Raw genomic sequence first — 17,955 nt, 5'->3', positions numbered from 1 at the left:
ACTCATTTTAATAGAGCACCGGAGCAAAGCATTAACACTCCGTGAAAACATGTGATCCTCATATCTAAGCCTTCCCCTCCAGTTGTCCCAATTTCTGTCACTTTAGGGCCTTTGGTTCCAGACATAGACATGTGCATACAACTTGTAGATACAATCTAAGCAATAAGTATAAAGCTTAAATCTAAGATCATGCCACTCGGGCCCTAGTGACAAGCATTAAACACAACAAGATTGCAGCAATAATAACTTCACAAACTTTATAGATAGACTAATCATAATGTAACAATCCATCGGATCCCGACAAACACAACACCGATTACATCAGATGAATCTCAATCATGTAAGGCAGCTCATGAGATCATTGTATTGAAGTACATGGGAGAGAGAGTACCAACTAGCTACAGCTAGAACCCGTAGTCCATGGGGGAACTACTCACGGAGCATGATGGAGGCGGTGGCGTCGATGGAGATGGCTTCCGGGGGAACTTCCCCGTCCCGGCAGGGTGCCGAAACAGAGACTTCTGTCCCCCGAATTGGAGTTTCGCGATGGTGGCGGCGCCCCTGGAGTCTTTCTGGAGTTTCGTCAATTCGTATCAATGTTTTAAGTCACCAGGGCTTAAATAGGCGAAGAGTCGGAGTCGGAGGGGCCACGGGGCCTCCTCACACTAGGGTGGCACGCCCCCCTCATGGGCCGCGCCGCCACCACGTGTGGGGCCCCCAGGGCACCCCTCTGGTCCCCCTCTGACTTTCTGGAAGGTTCCGGGAAAAATAAGGTTCTGGGCGTTGATTTCGTCGAATTCCGAAATATTGCCTGAACAGCCTTTCTGGAACCAAAAACAACAGAAAACAGCAACTGGCCCTTCGGCATCTCGTTAATAGGTTAGTTCCATAAAATGCATAAAAACATTATAAAGTGCAAGCAAAACATGTAAGTATTGTCATAAAACAAGCATGGAACATCAGAAATTATAGGTACGTTGGAGACGTATCAGCATCCCCAAGCTTAGTTCCTGCTCGCCCTCGAGTAGGTAAACGATAAAAAGAGTAATTTCTGTAGTGACATGCTACTTACATAATCTTGATCATACTATTATGAAGCATATGAGATGAATGCAGTGACTCAAGGCAATGATCTATAGTTGCTAACAAATAGATAACATATAGCAAAACTTTTCATGAATAGTACTTTCAAGACAAGCGTCAAAAGTCTTGCATAAGAGTTAACTCATAAAGCAATAAATTCAAAGTAAAGGCATTGAAGCAACACAGAGGAAGATTTAAGTTTCAGCAGTTGCTTTCAACTTTCAACATGTATATCTCATGGATAATGGTCAACACAAAGTAATATGATGAGTGCAAATAAGCAAATATGTAAGAATCAATGCACAGTTGACACAAGTGTTTGCTTCTAAGATGGAAGGAAGTAGGTAAACTGACTCAACATAAAGTAAAAGATAGGCCCTTCGCAGAGGGAAGCAGGGATTAAATCATGTGCTAGAGCTTTTCAAGTTTTGAAATCATATAGAGAGTATAAAAGTAAAGTTTTGAGAGGTGTTTGTTGTTGTCAACGAATGGTAGTGGGCACTCTAACTACCTCATCAACCAGACTTTCAAGAGCGGCTCCCATGAAGGACGTTATCTCTACCAGCAAGGTAGATCATCCCTCTTCTCTTTTGTTTACACATGTATTTTAGTTTTATTATTTATGGATGACACTCCTCCCAACCTTTTGCTTTCACAATCCATGGCTAACCAAATCCTCGGGTGCCTTCCAACATAACATACCATGGAGGAGTGTCTATTTGCAAAATTAAGTTGCTTACTGATGAATCAGAGCAAAACATGTGAAGAGAATTATTAATGAAGGTTGATTAATTGGGGGCTGGGAACCCCGCGCCAGCTCCTTTTGCAAAATTATTGGATAAGCGGATGAAGCCACTAGTCCATTGGTGAAAGTCTGTCCGAAGTAAATGACAAGATCGAAAGATAAACACCACATACTTCCTCATGAGCTATAAAACATTGACACAAATAAGAGATAATAGCTTTTGAATTGTTTAAAGGTAGCACATGAAGTATTTGCTTGGAATGGCAGGAAATACCACATAGTAGGTAGATATGGTGGACACAAATGACATAGGTTTTGGCTCAAGGTTTTGGATGCACGAGAAGCATTTCCTCTCAGTACAAGGCTTTGGCTAGAAAGGTTGTTTGAAGCAAACACAAGTATGAACCGGTACAGCAAAACTTACATAAGAACATATTGCAAGCATTATAAAACTCTACACTGTCTTCCTTGTTGCTCAAACACTTCTACTAGAAAATATCTAGACCTTAGAGAGATCAATCATGCAAATCAATTTCAACAAGCTCTACGGTATTTCTCCACTAATAGGTTTAAACTACATGATGCAAGAGCTTAATCATGATCTACTTGAGAGCTCAAAACAATTGCCAAGTATCAAATTATCCAAGACAATATGAGGCATTTTCTTTTTCCAACCAAATAGCAATAAATGCAATAGCTTCCAACTTTTATCATTGAACATTAAAAGTAAAACGAAGAACACAAGTGTTCATATGAAAAAGCGGAGCGTGTATCTCTCCCACACAAGGATTGCTAGGATCCGAATTTATTCAAACATAAACAAAAATAAAAACACACAGACGCTCCAAGTAAAGCACATAAGATGTGACCGAATAAAAATATAGTTTCAATAGAAGAAACCTGATAAGTTGATGAAGAAGGGGATGCCTTGGGCATCCCCAAGCTTAGACGCTTGAGTCTTCTTGAAATATGCAGGGATGAACCACGGGGGCATCCCCAAGCTTAGGCTTTTCACTCTTCTTGATCATATATCATCCTCCTCTCTTGACCCTTGAAAACTTCCTTCACACCAAACTTCTCATAAACTTCATTAGAGGGGTTAGTACTCAAAAAAAAAACTTTTATCCACTTTAGCCATGTAGTGAAACATTGCAAGTACTCAATAAAACATTAGCTACAGCTCTCCACGTCTAGAAAGCCTCACTTAAAGTCCACAAGAGACAATGCAAAAAACAGAGATAGAATCTGTCAAAACAGAACAGCCAGTAAACACGAATTTTTAAAAGGTACTTCCGTTGCTCAAATCAGAAAACTCAAAACTAATGAAAGTTGCGTACATATCTGAGGATCACTCACGTAAATTTGCAGATTTTTCTGAGTTACCTACAGAGAATCATACCCAGATTCGTGACAGCAAGAAATCTATTTCTGAGCAGAAATCCAAATCTAGCATCAAACTTCTATTAGAGACTTCACTTGGCACAACATTGCAATAAAATAAAGATAAGGAGAGGTTGCTACAGTAGTAAAAACTTCCAAAACACAACAAAACAGTAGCGAAATAAAGACATGGGTTATCTCCCAAGAAGTGCTTTCTTTATAGCCATTAAGATGGGCTCAACAGTTTTAATGATGCACTCGCAAGAAATAAGAGTTGAAGCAAAAGAGAGCATCAAAAAGCAAGTATGAAACAAATTTAAGTCTAACCCGCTTCCTATGCATAGGAATCTTGTACACAAATAAATTCATGAAGAACAAAGTGACAAGCATAAGAAGATAAAACAAGAGCAACTTCAAAATTTTCAGCATATAGAGAGGTGTTTTAGTACCATGCAAATTTCTACAACCATATTTTCCTCTCTCATAATAATTTTCAGTAGCTTCATGGATAAACTCAACAATATAACTATCACATAAAGCATGCTTTTCATGATCCATAAACACATAATTTTTATCAAGCTCAAAAATAGTGGGATTAAAACTCTCAAACACACTTTTATCAATAATATAACAAGATGATTGATCAATCTCAAGAGATATGGGACTCATAGATAAAGTCAAGACTTCTCCAATCCCATTTTCATTAGTAGTACAATTAATATTATCAAGTAACATAGAACCATCATCTAGAGATTTATCATAAACATTTGCCAAGCAAAACTCTTTTGTACCATGCATTTCGACATCAGGAACAAACAAAACATTATCATAAAATTTATCAAAGTAGCATGGATTATCATAAATAACAGTAGCATAATTATTCTCACAAGTTTTACTCATAGGTACTATTTCAAGAGAATCCACAGGAACATAACATTCATCCGCCTTTGGTAAGCATGGAGGACAATCAAATAGTGTAAGAGATAAAGAGTTACTCTCATTAGAAGGTTGGCATGGGTAGCTAATCCATTCTTCCTCCTTTTGTTCATCACTCTCCTCTTCTTTTTCATCCAATGAGCTTTCAGGTTCATCAATTTCCTCCTCTTTTTCATCCAATGAGCTTTCAGGTTCATCAATTTCTTCTTTCACAGGTTCCTGCAAATTGTGAGTGCATACTTGTGCATTAATGAGTCTCTCTTTATAATCAATGATATAAGGATTATCACTGTAGCTTTCTATGCAAAAATTAAGGATAGAAGAGACATAATCTTTAAGGTCCTTACAAACAACACACGTTTCATAATTTTTAGCAATGAAGGATTCTATCTCAGAGGCTCCCATAAATATGATAAATTGTTCTACCTCTTCGAACCCAAAATAAATATAGTTATTCCAATTATAGTTCTTAATTAAAACTTCCTCACTAAAGCCACATTGAAATTTAAGATGTTTAGTATCATGTTTAGAGCAACAGTTTATATCATGGCGTTTAAGCAAGATTTTAGCAATTGTATTCAGTTTTTCTATCACAGCACTCATAACTTTTCCCGTTCTTGATTCTCTATAATTATTATATAATTCAATAAGCTCCAAATAGGTTGTAGGCTCTCCCATAGCAACAGTTTTTAATTTTTAGGTTTTTCAAATTTTTATGGATTTTCGGGTATATAGGGAAACTAAAAAAAGACAAAAATAAACTAGACAAAAGTAAACTAAGCAAAATAAAACTAGACAGAAATAAACTAAGCGCAAATAAACTAGAGAAAAGTAAACTAAGTAAAACAAAATAAAATAAAACAGAGAGAGAGGTGGAGTGTACTCCCCAGGTGAACTTATGACTAGAGCTATGCCTCCCCGGCAACGGCGCCAGAAAATAGTCTTGATAACCCACAAGTATAGGGGATCGCAACAGTCTTCGAGGGAAGTAAAACCCAAATTTATTGATTCGACACAAGGGGAGGTAAAGAATACTTATAAGCCTTAACAACTGAGTTGTCAATTCAGCTGCACCTGGAAAAGCACTAGTAACAGGGGTGATGTGAAAGCAGCAGTAATATGAGAGCAAAGAGTAACAAGAATACAAACAGCGAATAGTAACACAGAGGCAATGTCACCAGAAAATAGTTGATACTACTTCCAATGACATGTAGAACGAGTATATGATGATGAGAGATGGACCGGGGTTCCTAGCTATCTACACTAGTGGTAACTCTCCAATAACAAGTGTTGGGTGAACAAATTACAGTTGGGCAATTGATAGGATTGAAATAGCATTAAGACAGAACATCAAGATTATTAATCATGTAGGCATGTTTCCCATATATAGTCATACGTGCTCGCAATGAGAAACTTGTACAACATCTTTTGTCCTACCAGCCGGTGGCAGCCGGGCCTCTAGGGAATCTACTGGAAATTAAGGTACTCATTTTAATAGAGCACCGGAGCAAAGCATTAACACTCCGTGAAAACATGTGATCCTCATATCTAAGCCTTCCCCTCCAGTTGTCCCAATTTCTGTCACTTTGGGGCCTTTGGTTCCAGACATAGACATGTGCATACAACTTGTAGATACAATCTAAGCAATAAGTATAAAGCTTAAATCTAAGATCATGCCACTCGGGCCCTAGTGACAATCATTAAACACAACAAGATTGCAGCAACAATAACTTCACAAACTTTATAGATAGACTAATCATAATGTAACAATCCATCGGATCCCGACAAACACAACACCGATTACATCAGATGAATCTCAATCATGTAAGGCAGCTCATGAGATCATTGTATTGAAGTACATGGGAGAGAGAGTACCAACTAGCTACAGCTAGAACCCGTAGTCCATGGGGGAACTACTCACGGAGCATGATGGAGGCGGTGGCGTCGATGGAGATGGCTTCCGGGGGAACTTCCCCGTCCCGGCAGGGTGCCAGAACAGAGACTTCTGTCCCCCGAATTGGAGTTTCGCGATGGTGGCGGCGCCCCTGGAGTCTTTCTGGAGTTTCGTCAATTCATATCAATGTTTTAGGTCACCAGGGCTTAAATAGGCGAAGAGTCGGAGTCGGAGGGGCCACGGGGCCTCCTCACACTAGGGTGGCGCGCCCCCCTCCTGGGCCGCGCCGCCACCACGTGTGGGGCTCCCAGGGCACCCCTCTGGTCCCCCTCTGACTTTCTGGAAGGTTCCGGGAAAAATAAGGTTCTGGGCGTTGATTTCGTCGAATTCCGAGAATATTGCCCGAACAGCCTTTCTGGAACCAAAAACAACAGAAAACAACAACTGGCCCTTCGGCATCTCGTTAATAGGTTAGTTCCATAAAATGCATAAAAACATTATAAAGTGCAAGCAAAACATGTAAGTATTGTCATAAAACAAGCATGGAACATCAGAAATTATAGGTACGTTGGAGACGTATCAGTACCCCTTTGTGACACTTGGTTGAAACATATGCTATGCAATGATAACCCGTGTTAATCCAAGCTAATTAGGACAAGGTGCGAGCACTATTAGTATACTATGCATGAGGCTTGCAACTTATAGGATATCTTATACATAACACATATGATTTATTACTACCGTTGACAAAATTGTTTCTATGTTTTCAAAATGAAAAGCTCTAGCACAAAAATAGTAATCCATGCTTCCCTCTGCGAAGGGCCATTCTTCTACTTTATTGTTGAGTCAGTTTACCTACTTCTTTCTATCTTAGAAGCAAACACTTGTGTAAACTGTGTGCATTAATTCTTACATGTTTACCTATTGCACTTGTTATATTACTTTGTGTTGACAATTATCCATGAGATAAATATGTTGAAGTTGAAAGCAACCGCTGAAACTTATATCTTCCTTTGTGTTGTTTCAAAGCTTTCTACTAAGAATTTATTGCTTTATGAGTAACTCTTATGCAAGCCTTATTGATGCTTGTCTTGAAAGTATTTTTCATGAAAAGTCTTTGCTATATGATTCAGTTGTTTATTCATTGTCTTCATCATTGCTTCGAATCGCTGCATTCATCTCATGTGCTTTACAATAGTATTGATCAAGATTATGATAGCATGTCACTTTAGAAATTATCCTTGTTATCGTTTACCTACTCGAGGGCGAGTAGGAACTAAGCTTGGGGATGCTTGATACGTCTCAAACGTATCTATAATTTCTTATGTTCCATGCTACTTTTATGATGATACTCACATGTTTTATACACACTTTATGTCATTATTATGCATTTTCCGGCACTAACCTATCGACGAGATGCCGAAGAGCCGATTCTTTGTTTTCTGCTGTTTTTGGTTTCAGAAATCCTACAAAGGAAATATTCTCGAAATTGGACGAAATCAACGCCCAGGGTCTTATTTTTCCACGAAGCTTCCAGAAGACCGAAAGGATTACGAAGTGGGGCGACGAGGCGCCGCCACACCAGGGCCGCGCGGCCAAGGGTGGGGCCGCGCCGCCCTAGCGTGTGGGCCCCTCGTGTCGCCCCTAAACCTACCCTTCCGCCTACTTAAAGCCTTCGTCGCGAAACCCCCAGTACCGAGAGCCACGATACGGAAAACCTTCCAAAGACGCCGCCGCTGATACGTCCCAAACGTATCTATAATTTCTTATGTTCCATGTTACTTTTATGATGATACACACATGTTTTATACACACTTTATGTCATATTTATGCATTTTCTGGAACTAACCTATTGACGAGATGCCGAAGTGCCAGTTCCTGTTTTCTGCTGTTTTTGGTTTCAGAAATCCTAGTAAGGAAATATTCTCGGAATTGGACGAAATCAACGCCCAGTATCTTATTTTTCCACGAAGCTTCCAGAACACCGGAGAGAGACCAGAGGGGAGCCAGGGGGCCCCACACGCCAGGGCGGCGCGGCCAAGGGGTGGGGCGCGCCCCCCTATTGTGTGGCCCCACCAGGGCCCCTCCGAGGCTGCCCTTCCGCCTACTTAAGGACTCCATCGCGAAAACCCTAGAAGAATAAGCCACGGGACGAAAAAAGTTACGCAGCCGCCGCCATCGCGAAGCCAAGATTCGGGGGACAGAAGTCTCTGTTCCGGCACGCCGCCGGGACGGGGAAGTGCCCCCGGAAGGCATCTCCATCGACACCACCGCCATCTTCATCACCGCTGCTGTCTCCTATATATGATGAGGAGGGAGTAGTTCTCCCTTGAGGCTAAGGGATGTACCGTAGCTATGTGGTTCATCTCTCTCTCCCATGTGATCTTTATGTGATCATGAGCTTTGTGATCTAGTTGAATATCATCTATGTGCTACTCTAGTGATGTTATTAAAGTAGTCTATTCCTCCTTCATGATGTAATGGTGACAGTGTGTGCATCATGTAGTACTTGGCATAGGTTATGATTGTGATCTCTTGTAGATTATGAAGTTAACTATTACTGTGATAGTATTGATGCGATCTATTCCCCCTTTCATAGTGTGATGGTGACAGTGTGCATGCTATGTTAGTACTCGGTATAATTGCAATGATCTATTATGCACTCTAAGGTTATTTAAATATGAACATCGAATGTTGTGGAGCTTGTTAACTCCGGCATTGAGGTGCTCTTGTAGCCCTACACAATGAATGGTGTTTGTCATCCAACAAGAGAGTGTAGAGAAAGTAGTATTTGTTTATTCAGTTATGTGATCAATGTTGAGAGTGTCCACTAGTGAAAGTATGATCCCTAGGCCTTGTTTCTCTAATAGAAAGTTACACCACAGAGAATTGCTTTCCACGCCAGCAAGCTATTTTCTGGCACCGTTTCCAACAAGTTCTGCTACATGTTTATTTACTGCATCTTTACTTCCTGCAATATTAGCACCATCTATATCACTTGCATTTTACTATCTCTTCGCCGAACTAGTGCACCTATACATCTGACAAGTGTATTAGGTGTGTTGGGGACACAAGAGACTTCTTGTATTGTGATTGCAGGGTTGCTTGAGAGGGATATCTCTGACCTCTTCCTCCCTGAGTTCGATAAACCTTGGGCGATCCACTTAAGGGAAAACTTGCTGCTGTTCTACAAACCTCTGCTCTTGGAGGCCCAACACTGTCTACAGGAATAGAAGCGTGCGTAGACATCAGCCGCCGCCAATCCCATCTCAGGGGATTCAGGAGATCGCCTCCGGCACCCTGCCGGAGAGGGGAATCATCTCCCGGAGGGCTCTTCATCGCCATGATCGCCTCCGGATCGATGTGTGAGTAGTTCACCCCTGGACTATGGGTCCATAGCAGTAGCTAGATGGTTGTCTTCTCCTCATTGTGCTATCATGTTAGATCTTGTGAGCTGCCTATCATGATCAAGATCATCTATTTGTAATGCTACATGTTGTGTTTGTTGGGATCCAATGAATATTGAATACTATGTCAAGTTGATTATCAATCTATCATATATGTTGTTTATGTTCTTGCATGCTCTCCGTTGCTAGTAGAGGCTCTGGCCAAGTTGATACTTGTAACTCCAAGAGGGAGTATTTATGCTCGATAGTGGGTTCATGCCTCCATTGAATGCAGGGACGATGTGAGAAAGTTCTAAGGTTGTGGATGTGCTGTTGTCACTAGGGATAAAACATCAATGCTTTGTCTAAGGATATTTGTGTTGATTACATTACGCACCATACTTAATGCAATTGTCTGTTGTTTGCAACTTAATACCGGAAGGGGTTCGGATGATAACCTGAAAGTGGACTTTTTAGGCATAGATGCATGCTGGATAGCGGTCTATGTACTTTGTCGTAATGCCCTGATTAAATATCATAGTTCTCATCATGATATATGTATGTGCATTGTTATGCCTTCTTTATTTGTCAATTGCCCAACTGTAATTCGTTCACCCAACATGCTATTTATCTTATGGGAGAGACACCACTAGTGAACTGTGGACATCTGTCCATTCTTTACATCTGAAATACAATCTACTGCAATTGTTCTTTACCGTTCTTCGCAAAGAAACATCATCTTCCACACTATACAATTAATCCTTTGTTTACAGCAAGCCGGTGAGATTGACAACCTCACTGTTACGTTGGGGTAAAGTACTTTGATTGTGTTGTGCAGGTTCCACGTTGGCGCCGGAATCCCTGGTGTTGCGCCGCACTACACTCCGTAACCAACGACTTTCACGTGTTCCTTGACTCCTACTGGTTCGATAACCTTGGTTTCTTACTGAGGGAAAACTTGCTACTGTACGCATCACACCTTCCTTTTGGGGTTCCCAACGGACGTGTGTTAACTGCACGCATCAATGAGGCCTACGATTCCAACTGTAAGTTTACTTGTCATTCTCTTGTCAGCCTTGAATCCCTGATCCTTTGTACACTAGAGTGAAAAATTTAACGCAATATCATTTATTTTTGCAGCAAGATGATAATAGTGATGATGTGGAATTCATACCATTTCCGGATTCTTCTGTGGGAAGCAATTAACGGAAGCCATCTTGATTTGATATAGTCTTTTAATTTGTTGGAGACGTCATTTTTGTTCTTTGCCTATTGGAGACCTTTTTGTTATGTCTTAATTACCGTGATGGTGTCTTCGTGATGTATAATGTTTGATGCGTGTTAGCGACTATTAAGTTTTTCCTGGGAATAAAGCTATGCATCTATTAAGTTAAATTTATGTATTACACTAATTCTTATAATTAGCAAAAATGTTCTTATCGAGCAGCTCGCGAGCGCTCGCAAGTAGATAACGAACCGAGCCGAACAATGAGTTTAGCTCGTTAGTCATAACGAGCTTAACGATCCGAGTCTTAACGATCACGAGCCTTAACGATCCGAGCTTTAACGATTCGAGCTGCTCGGTATTCCACCCCTAGCCATAGTCGACCGGTTTTGTTACCAGTAGATTAGAGCTTGGATGTTGTAAAAACTTAAACAATATGTTACTACTTCTTTTGAGCGAGCGAACAAATGAGCCGGCCCACCCAAAATCGTCTTCAGGCGATGCGTTATCGTACACGCTGCTGAGCGTAGTATAGGCGCGCCCGATAGCCACTGATCTGGTCGGTGTATAGGTTTGGCCGCCATTGCCGGGCAGAATCCTGAGCGCAACGAAGTAATTGGGCTGGCCCAAAAATCCCACGCCCTGTGCGGCACCCTAAATAGGGCCGCAATAGGCGGTGAGTAGGATCCACCTAGCGCAGGATCTTCTCTTTTTCAATGGGCTTTAGTGAAGCCGCTTAAACATGCTCATGGGTTTGCATCAAAAAAGAAATATCATGGGCCAGGCCCATTTCGCAACGCGAACCCAATATAACTGGCATTCTGGCAGTGGAGTGGAAGGCACCATCCCTTCTTGCTAGGTTTCCCTCGCCGCCGCCGCAGCAGCAGACTCTCCTACCACCCTCCTCGCCGCCGCTCGCCGCCATGGGTCGCATGCACAGCAACGGGAAGGGCATGTCGTCGTCGGTGCTGCCCTACAAGCGGGAGGCCCCGGCCTGGGTCAAGGCCACGGGGCCAGACGTGGAGGAGCTCATCATCCGTGCCGCCAAGAAGGGCCAGCTGCCGTCGCAGATCGGCGCCCTCCTCCGCGACGGCCACGGCGTCCCGCTCTCCAGCGCCGTCACCGGCGCCAAGATCGTGCGCCTGCTCAAGGCGCGCGGGCTGGCCCCGGCCATGCCCGAGGACCTCTACTTCCTCGTCAAGAAGGCCGTCGCCATCAGGAAGCACCTGGAGAGGAACCGGTCGGACGTGGACGCCAAGTTCCGCCTCATCCTCGTCGAGAGCAGGGTCCACCGCCTCAGCCGCTACTACCGCGTCAACAAGAAGATCGCCCCCTCCTGGAAGTACGACTCCACCACCGCCAGCACCCTCGTCGCCTGATTCGGTTAAGCTTTGCTCCCGTGACTTGGCTCTCTACAGCTTTGGAGTTCGGTTTTCTTTTAAGTAGCAAGCAGTACTTTTAGCTATGCAGTAAGATGTAACACCCAGTCCTTTGGATTTTAGCTATGTAGTAAGCTGTAACAACCAGCTTTGGAGTACAATCTATCTTTCATGCACCTGGAGAGAAGTATTTTGAGGGCCTGCTGAGACTGGATCAGAGTTAAGATTATGCACAATGTGTTGGAGTTTGGTATCTTTGAGTTGGTTGGTGATGCTTTCCAGACTCCAGTGATGTATTGCTATCACTAATCCTGCAATGAAACTAGACAATGTGGTCTTCATGTTTATCCTTTTTGTTGTTGTTGTTGTTGTGATCTCAGTATTTCATAGTTGATGTCTTGATTTGGTGTTGTTTTTCTTGTTTAGACATGAGCTCTCCAGCTATATATTTGCTTGAGCATAGTCCACATTGTAGTATACAGTAGGCATAACCCTGTAAGATTACACAAGCATTTAGTGGTAATGATGCACCGTGCAATAAACATCATGATGCTCTGATTGCAGAACTATTGGGTGGGATAGTGCACTTAACATCTCTTTGTTCCATCTACCATGAGCTAGTCTAAACTCTAAAGTGTCTTAGTTCTTGACTGGTCGCCTTTACGGGGGCAAGGTCTGGTAAATCAGTTGTTCATACCATGTAGGGATTCCTATCATGTATTGTAGTTGGTCATGTGATGCTTCATATAGAAGTTTTCATTTGGGAATTTTCTTCTTTTTTAGACTCTGAAGTGAACTCTGCAGCTCTATCTGTGTGCTTGTGCATAGCTAATACTGTATTGTACATATTAGGTAGTATATCCCTATGAAAGTTCACAAGCTTTTACTGTCAAAGAATTTGAATGATGGCAGTTTCATCGAGTAATGATATGATGTGCAAAATATACGTTGTAGGAATAATATTCTGATTACGGAACTACTAGTACTGATATGGATTGCAAAATAAATATTCTGATTACGGAACTACTAGTACCTTGAGGGATAATGTACTTGAAACATTTCTTTCTTCCGGCTACCATGTCCTGGAATTGAGGTCTTGACCTATTGCATTTCATGGGTATTTTTGCTGTATGTTCATACCATGTAGGGATCCCTACTATGTATTTTTCTTGGTTGTGATGTTTTGTGTCGAGGAAGTACAGGAACATATACTCACACCATCAGCCGAAAATGGAATTTCTGCGAAAGCCTGTAATGTTCTAGGGTCTAATTTTTAGGGCATGTTTGATTCACATGATTCTTAGAACACAGGAATAGGAAAACTAATCCTACAGGATAATTTTTAAGTTCAGTTTTCTTTTAAGTAGCTTTCAGTGCTGTTAGCTATGCAATAAGATGTAACACCCACTCCTTTGGATTTTAGCTACGTAGTAAGCTGTAACAACCAGCTTTGGAGTACAGTCAATCTTTCATGCACCTGGAGAGAAGTATTTTGAGGGTTTGCTGAGACTGTATCAGGGTTTGGTCCTTGGAAGTTAAGATTATGCACAATGTGTTGGAGTTTGGTATTTTTGAGTTGGTTGGTGATGCTTCCTGAGTGATGTATTGCTATCACACACCCTGCAATGAAACTTGGTAATGGGTTCCTTATGTTTTATCCTGTTTGTTATGATATCATTATATCATAGTTGATGTCTTGATTTCGGGATGTTGTTGTTCTTGTTTAGTCTTGAGCTCTCCAGCTCCATGTATTTGCTTGTGCATAGTCCACATTCTAGTATACACTAGGCATAACCCTGTAAGAGTACACAAGAATTTATGCTCTGATTGCAGAACTACTATTATGTGGGATAATGCACTTAACATCTCCTTGTTCATGCTACCATGAGCTGGTCTAAAGGGTCTTGACTCTTGACAGATTGCATTGACAGGGGCTGGTCGATGATAAATCAGTTGTTCATACCATGTATGGATTGTAGGGATTCCTAGCATGTATTGTACTATGTGATGCTTCATCTAGAGTAATGGGTGGGACAATGTACTTAAAACATTTCTTTCTTCCAGCTACAATGGCCTGGAATCCAGGTCTTAACATATTGCATTTCTGGGATATCAAGGTCTTGACTGAAATTAATATTCCGCAACTAGTTGTGCCCGCACCGAACACATTCGAGTTTTCAAAAAATGTGAAATAAAATCATTGACATAGGTTATGTTGTATCTTATGCATTTACAAAATTTTGTTCCAAAATATGAACATATGTGACCTGTAGAAAAAAGAAAAGACCAAAGTGAATAGTATTCCAGAACTATTCACATATCATTTGTCTTTTTTGTGTAGGCCAGAAATTTTCAAACTTTTGAATGACACTTTCCAGATGCATAATACACAACATAATGTATGTCCCAGATTTTTTTCGAATTTTTTGAAAACTTGAAAGCGTGACATCTGATAATGTGATGCAGGCGCAACTAGTTGCAAATGAGAGTTTCCCGGTCTTGACCTATTGCATTTCCTGGGTAGTTTTGCTGTAAATCGGATTGTGCATACCCTGTAGGGATCCCTACTATGTACTTTTCTTATTGTAATGTTTTGTGTCTAGGAGCTCAAAAGGGAATTTCGTGGAAAGCCTGCAATGTTCTAGGGTCTAATCGTTAGTGTGATTGTGTTATGTTGTTCTCTAATGGGAGTTAGGGTCAAACATATTTACTGAATGGTTGTTCCAAACGTTAAAAAATAGTTTTTCCACTGTAAAGTTGTATGATGCATGGTTTTTGAGTAGCTGATTGGTTACTGTATAACCGCTGATGAGTCGCCAAGTCATTTTTTCCAAAATCAGGGTGTCTCACGACTCTACACAGGGATTTATGGCGACTAATCACTGAGTCGCAGGGTTGGGGACTTGTTTTGACTCAGCAACTAAAAAACATTGGTATGCTGTTAACCTTTGATCTTGGATGCTGGAGATCCAAAAATCTAGTCTAGCAGAGTGCTTGAATGATGTTGCATTCTGATGCCTATGCATTGTGCAACAGGCATTCCATTCTAGAACCAACATTATTGTGCTGGAAGATTTTAACATTTGTTTGTCCCTTTTGCCATGTGTTTCTGGGTGAAGCTTTTGGTTGCTGATAACCATTTCTTGTTCTTGATTTATGTTTACTTGGTGAATGATCCTGTGAAATGTGGTGCTACCGTGTCATGTTTGTCAATTAGATCCCCAATTATGCTTTCTGACAATGCCACATTGTTTTGCGGGGATATAGTTCCCTTTTTAATTCTTTGCCCTATAATGAGCTGTAACCAAGCAAGCTAGACCGGCTACAGGGTTGCAGCTATACTCCAAAAGATCTTCCAATCTGAATTCTTGTCCATTTCGTCCAGCAGTTGATTAGATGGTGACTCAGATGAAGCAATTAGGCTTGGTGTAACAGAAAGGCCAAACCCTTTAATCCTTTACAATGATTGATTGATGAAATGGAGCAGCTCTCTGCGCCGCTGGCCTGAATAATGGCGCCGTGCATGATCTCGATCAAGTTGGATGCTTGATCTGAATAGATTGCAGATATCGTACGCACTTGCCCTGTAGATCTGTTTGCTGGTTACATTTTAAGTAATCAGCATATGCTGCCCCTCAACTTGCATACATTTCCAAGTGCTGAGTTTAGGAGTCTTGACCTTGACTGGGCCTGGATGTTTTGTTTGAGCTGGAGGGCAGAGTTGTTATTATTAGGTAGGATTATTGCCAACCAAGATGCATGTCGATCGGTATGTCAGGATTGGTGGTTTAATCAAGTCGGGCAAGTTGGCTCGACTGTAGCACTCTACTGCTGAAGTGCTGATACCGTGCTCGGTGTGCACATTTGTTTATGAGAGATGCTGTTGTCTGTAGGCATTGTTAATCTAGGTCTTGTGTTTGGACCACTTTCAGCACTGGCTCACTGATATAGTGATGCCAACATGCTTATTCTATAAGCTGGTGCTTAACAGCTTTTGATGCAACATCTTCTCACTAGTAGGCACCTTTGCAACATATCCTCATGATGTCTTCTTACTGGTACTACATTTTCCTTAGATGCAGTACTCAGTTGATGCCTTTTTGGCTGCTCAAAATTTGAAATTTTCTTTCAATACGTACTGTCCTTAATTTGCACGCATAGCATAGGCCAGTTCAAACTGAGTTGCCATTGCCCATTAGACGCCTACTCCTCACTACTGCTAATCATCGATGTGATTTCGCAAATGTACTTTCAAATTTTTATCCAGTCAGAAACCAGATGGGATCACGTTCTGGACGGTCAAAGGCGGGGCAAAGCATTCCCTGATGGCGCCAGATGCTGAGATGCAGGATAAAACTAGGACGTTCCGGTACACTTGCCATAGAGCACCTTGCCATTTCTTTAAGCACGGCGCCGTTCGAGATCGGACAGTCCATCGCTGCGCCGGGCATTATATATCTCTGGATCTAACTGATCGATCATAAGCCCGCATTGATCGTGTCTCGTCTCCACACTTCGCTGCCCACTGCGTTTTGTTAGTTTGCTTGGCATCCATCCACACCCACACAGCAGTAGCCTCTGATCAGATCGCTCCCCGCATTAGCTCCCATGGCCAGCCTCGTGCACCAGACGGCGCCGACGATGCCGGCCGCGGCGGCGTGCAGCGACGACGACTTCATGCCGCAGAGCTTCGGCTGCTTCGGGCGGTCGCTGTCGAGGGCGTCGTCCAGCCGGAGGCTGGAGTACCGATCGCTGAGCGGCGAGGGCGCCGAGGAGATGAGGCGCATCGCGCAGGAGCGGTCGGCGAGGGCGAAGCTGCGGTGGAAGGCGGTGGCGCAGGAGATCATAGCGAGGAGGAGGAGCAGCGGCGGCAATGGAGGGCCCGGAGCACGGAGGAGGAAGGCGGGGCAGCCGGCGTTCAGCTACGACTCCAAGAGCTACGCGCTCAACTTCGACCAAGGCTCCGCCGAGTAGCGACTGATCGAGCGAGATCGGCGGCGAGATGCAGCTAGCGCCTGGACAGGGAGCGACCGAGCGCGCGACGGCGGCGGACTGGTGTCGCGGCCTGCCGGCCTGCGACCGATGCCGGCGGGACAATGGAGCGACCGTGGTTTGGAGACGGTGTGTAGAGGTCAGGTTTTGAGGGCGGATCTTGCTCCTGTTCAGTGTTCATTCTTTGGTTGATTATTGTTGACTGTTGAGCATGAATATGGTTGGTTGATGCGTCCTGACATATTTATGTGGTGTAATAAGATGAGCTGCATGCTAGTAGCTGTTTCAAAGTAAACATTCACTGCGTTTTCTCCGCTTGCAACGGTTGTTTCAGCATAGTTTAGGCGTGGAAAAATTAGGACGCTATTTCAACGTTATTGCGGCCCTATAGCGTATTTAGAAGTTGAACGCTACGCTATGTAAAATTTGTTCTCTATGACTCTAATCTTGCTATTAGTGGCGCTAAACTCGCTATTTGTTGAAATATTATAGTGTTATAGCGCGCTAAAAAGTTGTGTAACTAGTGGCAGCCCACCAGTCCCGATTTCAACCTAGCTCAACTAAACCGTAGGTCGGCAACAACCCAGTTGCCACTTTCAACTCCCCACGCGCCGCGGTGATGGCGGCTACAGCAGCAGTGCCACTTTCTTCCAACTCTGCCCGGCCTCCTCCATGTGGCATGTCCTGACTAGAATCGCTAGGAGGACGCGCGCCTCAACCAGGAGCTCGATCCGCCGCCGATCTTCGCCGCCGGGCCACCACATCTTATGCAACACATGACAATCATATCTTATTTCATTCTTGCATATTCTCTTCCAACTTAGCCAGTAAGAAGGTAGTTCAGTAGTGGTATCTGTAGCTCGTAGACACCATGGTTTAGCTTTTATAGTTTTTTAGTTTATTTCAGTTACACGGAAATTCAATTCGGCTCCCGG

General features: G+C 42.7%; 2 protein-coding genes across 2 annotated transcripts; both read left to right on the top strand.

Moving 5' to 3' along the window:
* Positions 1 to 11,528: 11,528 nt before the first annotated feature.
* Positions 11,529 to 12,375, top strand: LOC127332962 (small ribosomal subunit protein uS15z). Its single transcript, XM_051359275.2, has one exon. It carries the CDS (start codon positions 11,573 to 11,575, stop codon positions 12,026 to 12,028), a length of 456 nt encoding a protein of 151 aa, XP_051215235.1. The 5' UTR covers positions 11,529 to 11,572; the 3' UTR covers positions 12,029 to 12,375.
* Positions 12,376 to 16,192: 3,817 nt separating this feature from the next.
* On the top strand, positions 16,193 to 17,315 carry LOC127330072 (uncharacterized). Its single transcript, XM_051356422.2, has one exon. The coding sequence runs from the start codon at positions 16,637 to 16,639 to the stop codon at positions 17,000 to 17,002; it is 366 nt and encodes a 121-aa protein (XP_051212382.1). The 5' UTR covers positions 16,193 to 16,636; the 3' UTR covers positions 17,003 to 17,315.
* The last annotated feature ends 640 nt before the right edge of the window (positions 17,316 to 17,955 follow it).

This window comes from Lolium perenne, chromosome 2 (assembly GCF_019359855.2).
Source record: "Lolium perenne isolate Kyuss_39 chromosome 2, Kyuss_2.0, whole genome shotgun sequence".
Lineage (NCBI taxonomy): Eukaryota > Viridiplantae > Streptophyta > Magnoliopsida > Poales > Poaceae > Lolium > Lolium perenne.
This window is presented reverse-complemented; position numbering and strand designations above follow the sequence as displayed.

What these genes read in the sequence shown, in the direction of transcription:
- LOC127332962 (XM_051359275.2), top strand. Translation starts at nt 11,573, where the DNA reads ATGGGTCGCATGCACAGCAACGGGAAGGGCATGTCGTCGTCGGTGCTG.
- LOC127330072 (XM_051356422.2), top strand. Translation starts at nt 16,637, where the DNA reads ATGGCCAGCCTCGTGCACCAGACGGCGCCGACGATGCCGGCCGCGGCG.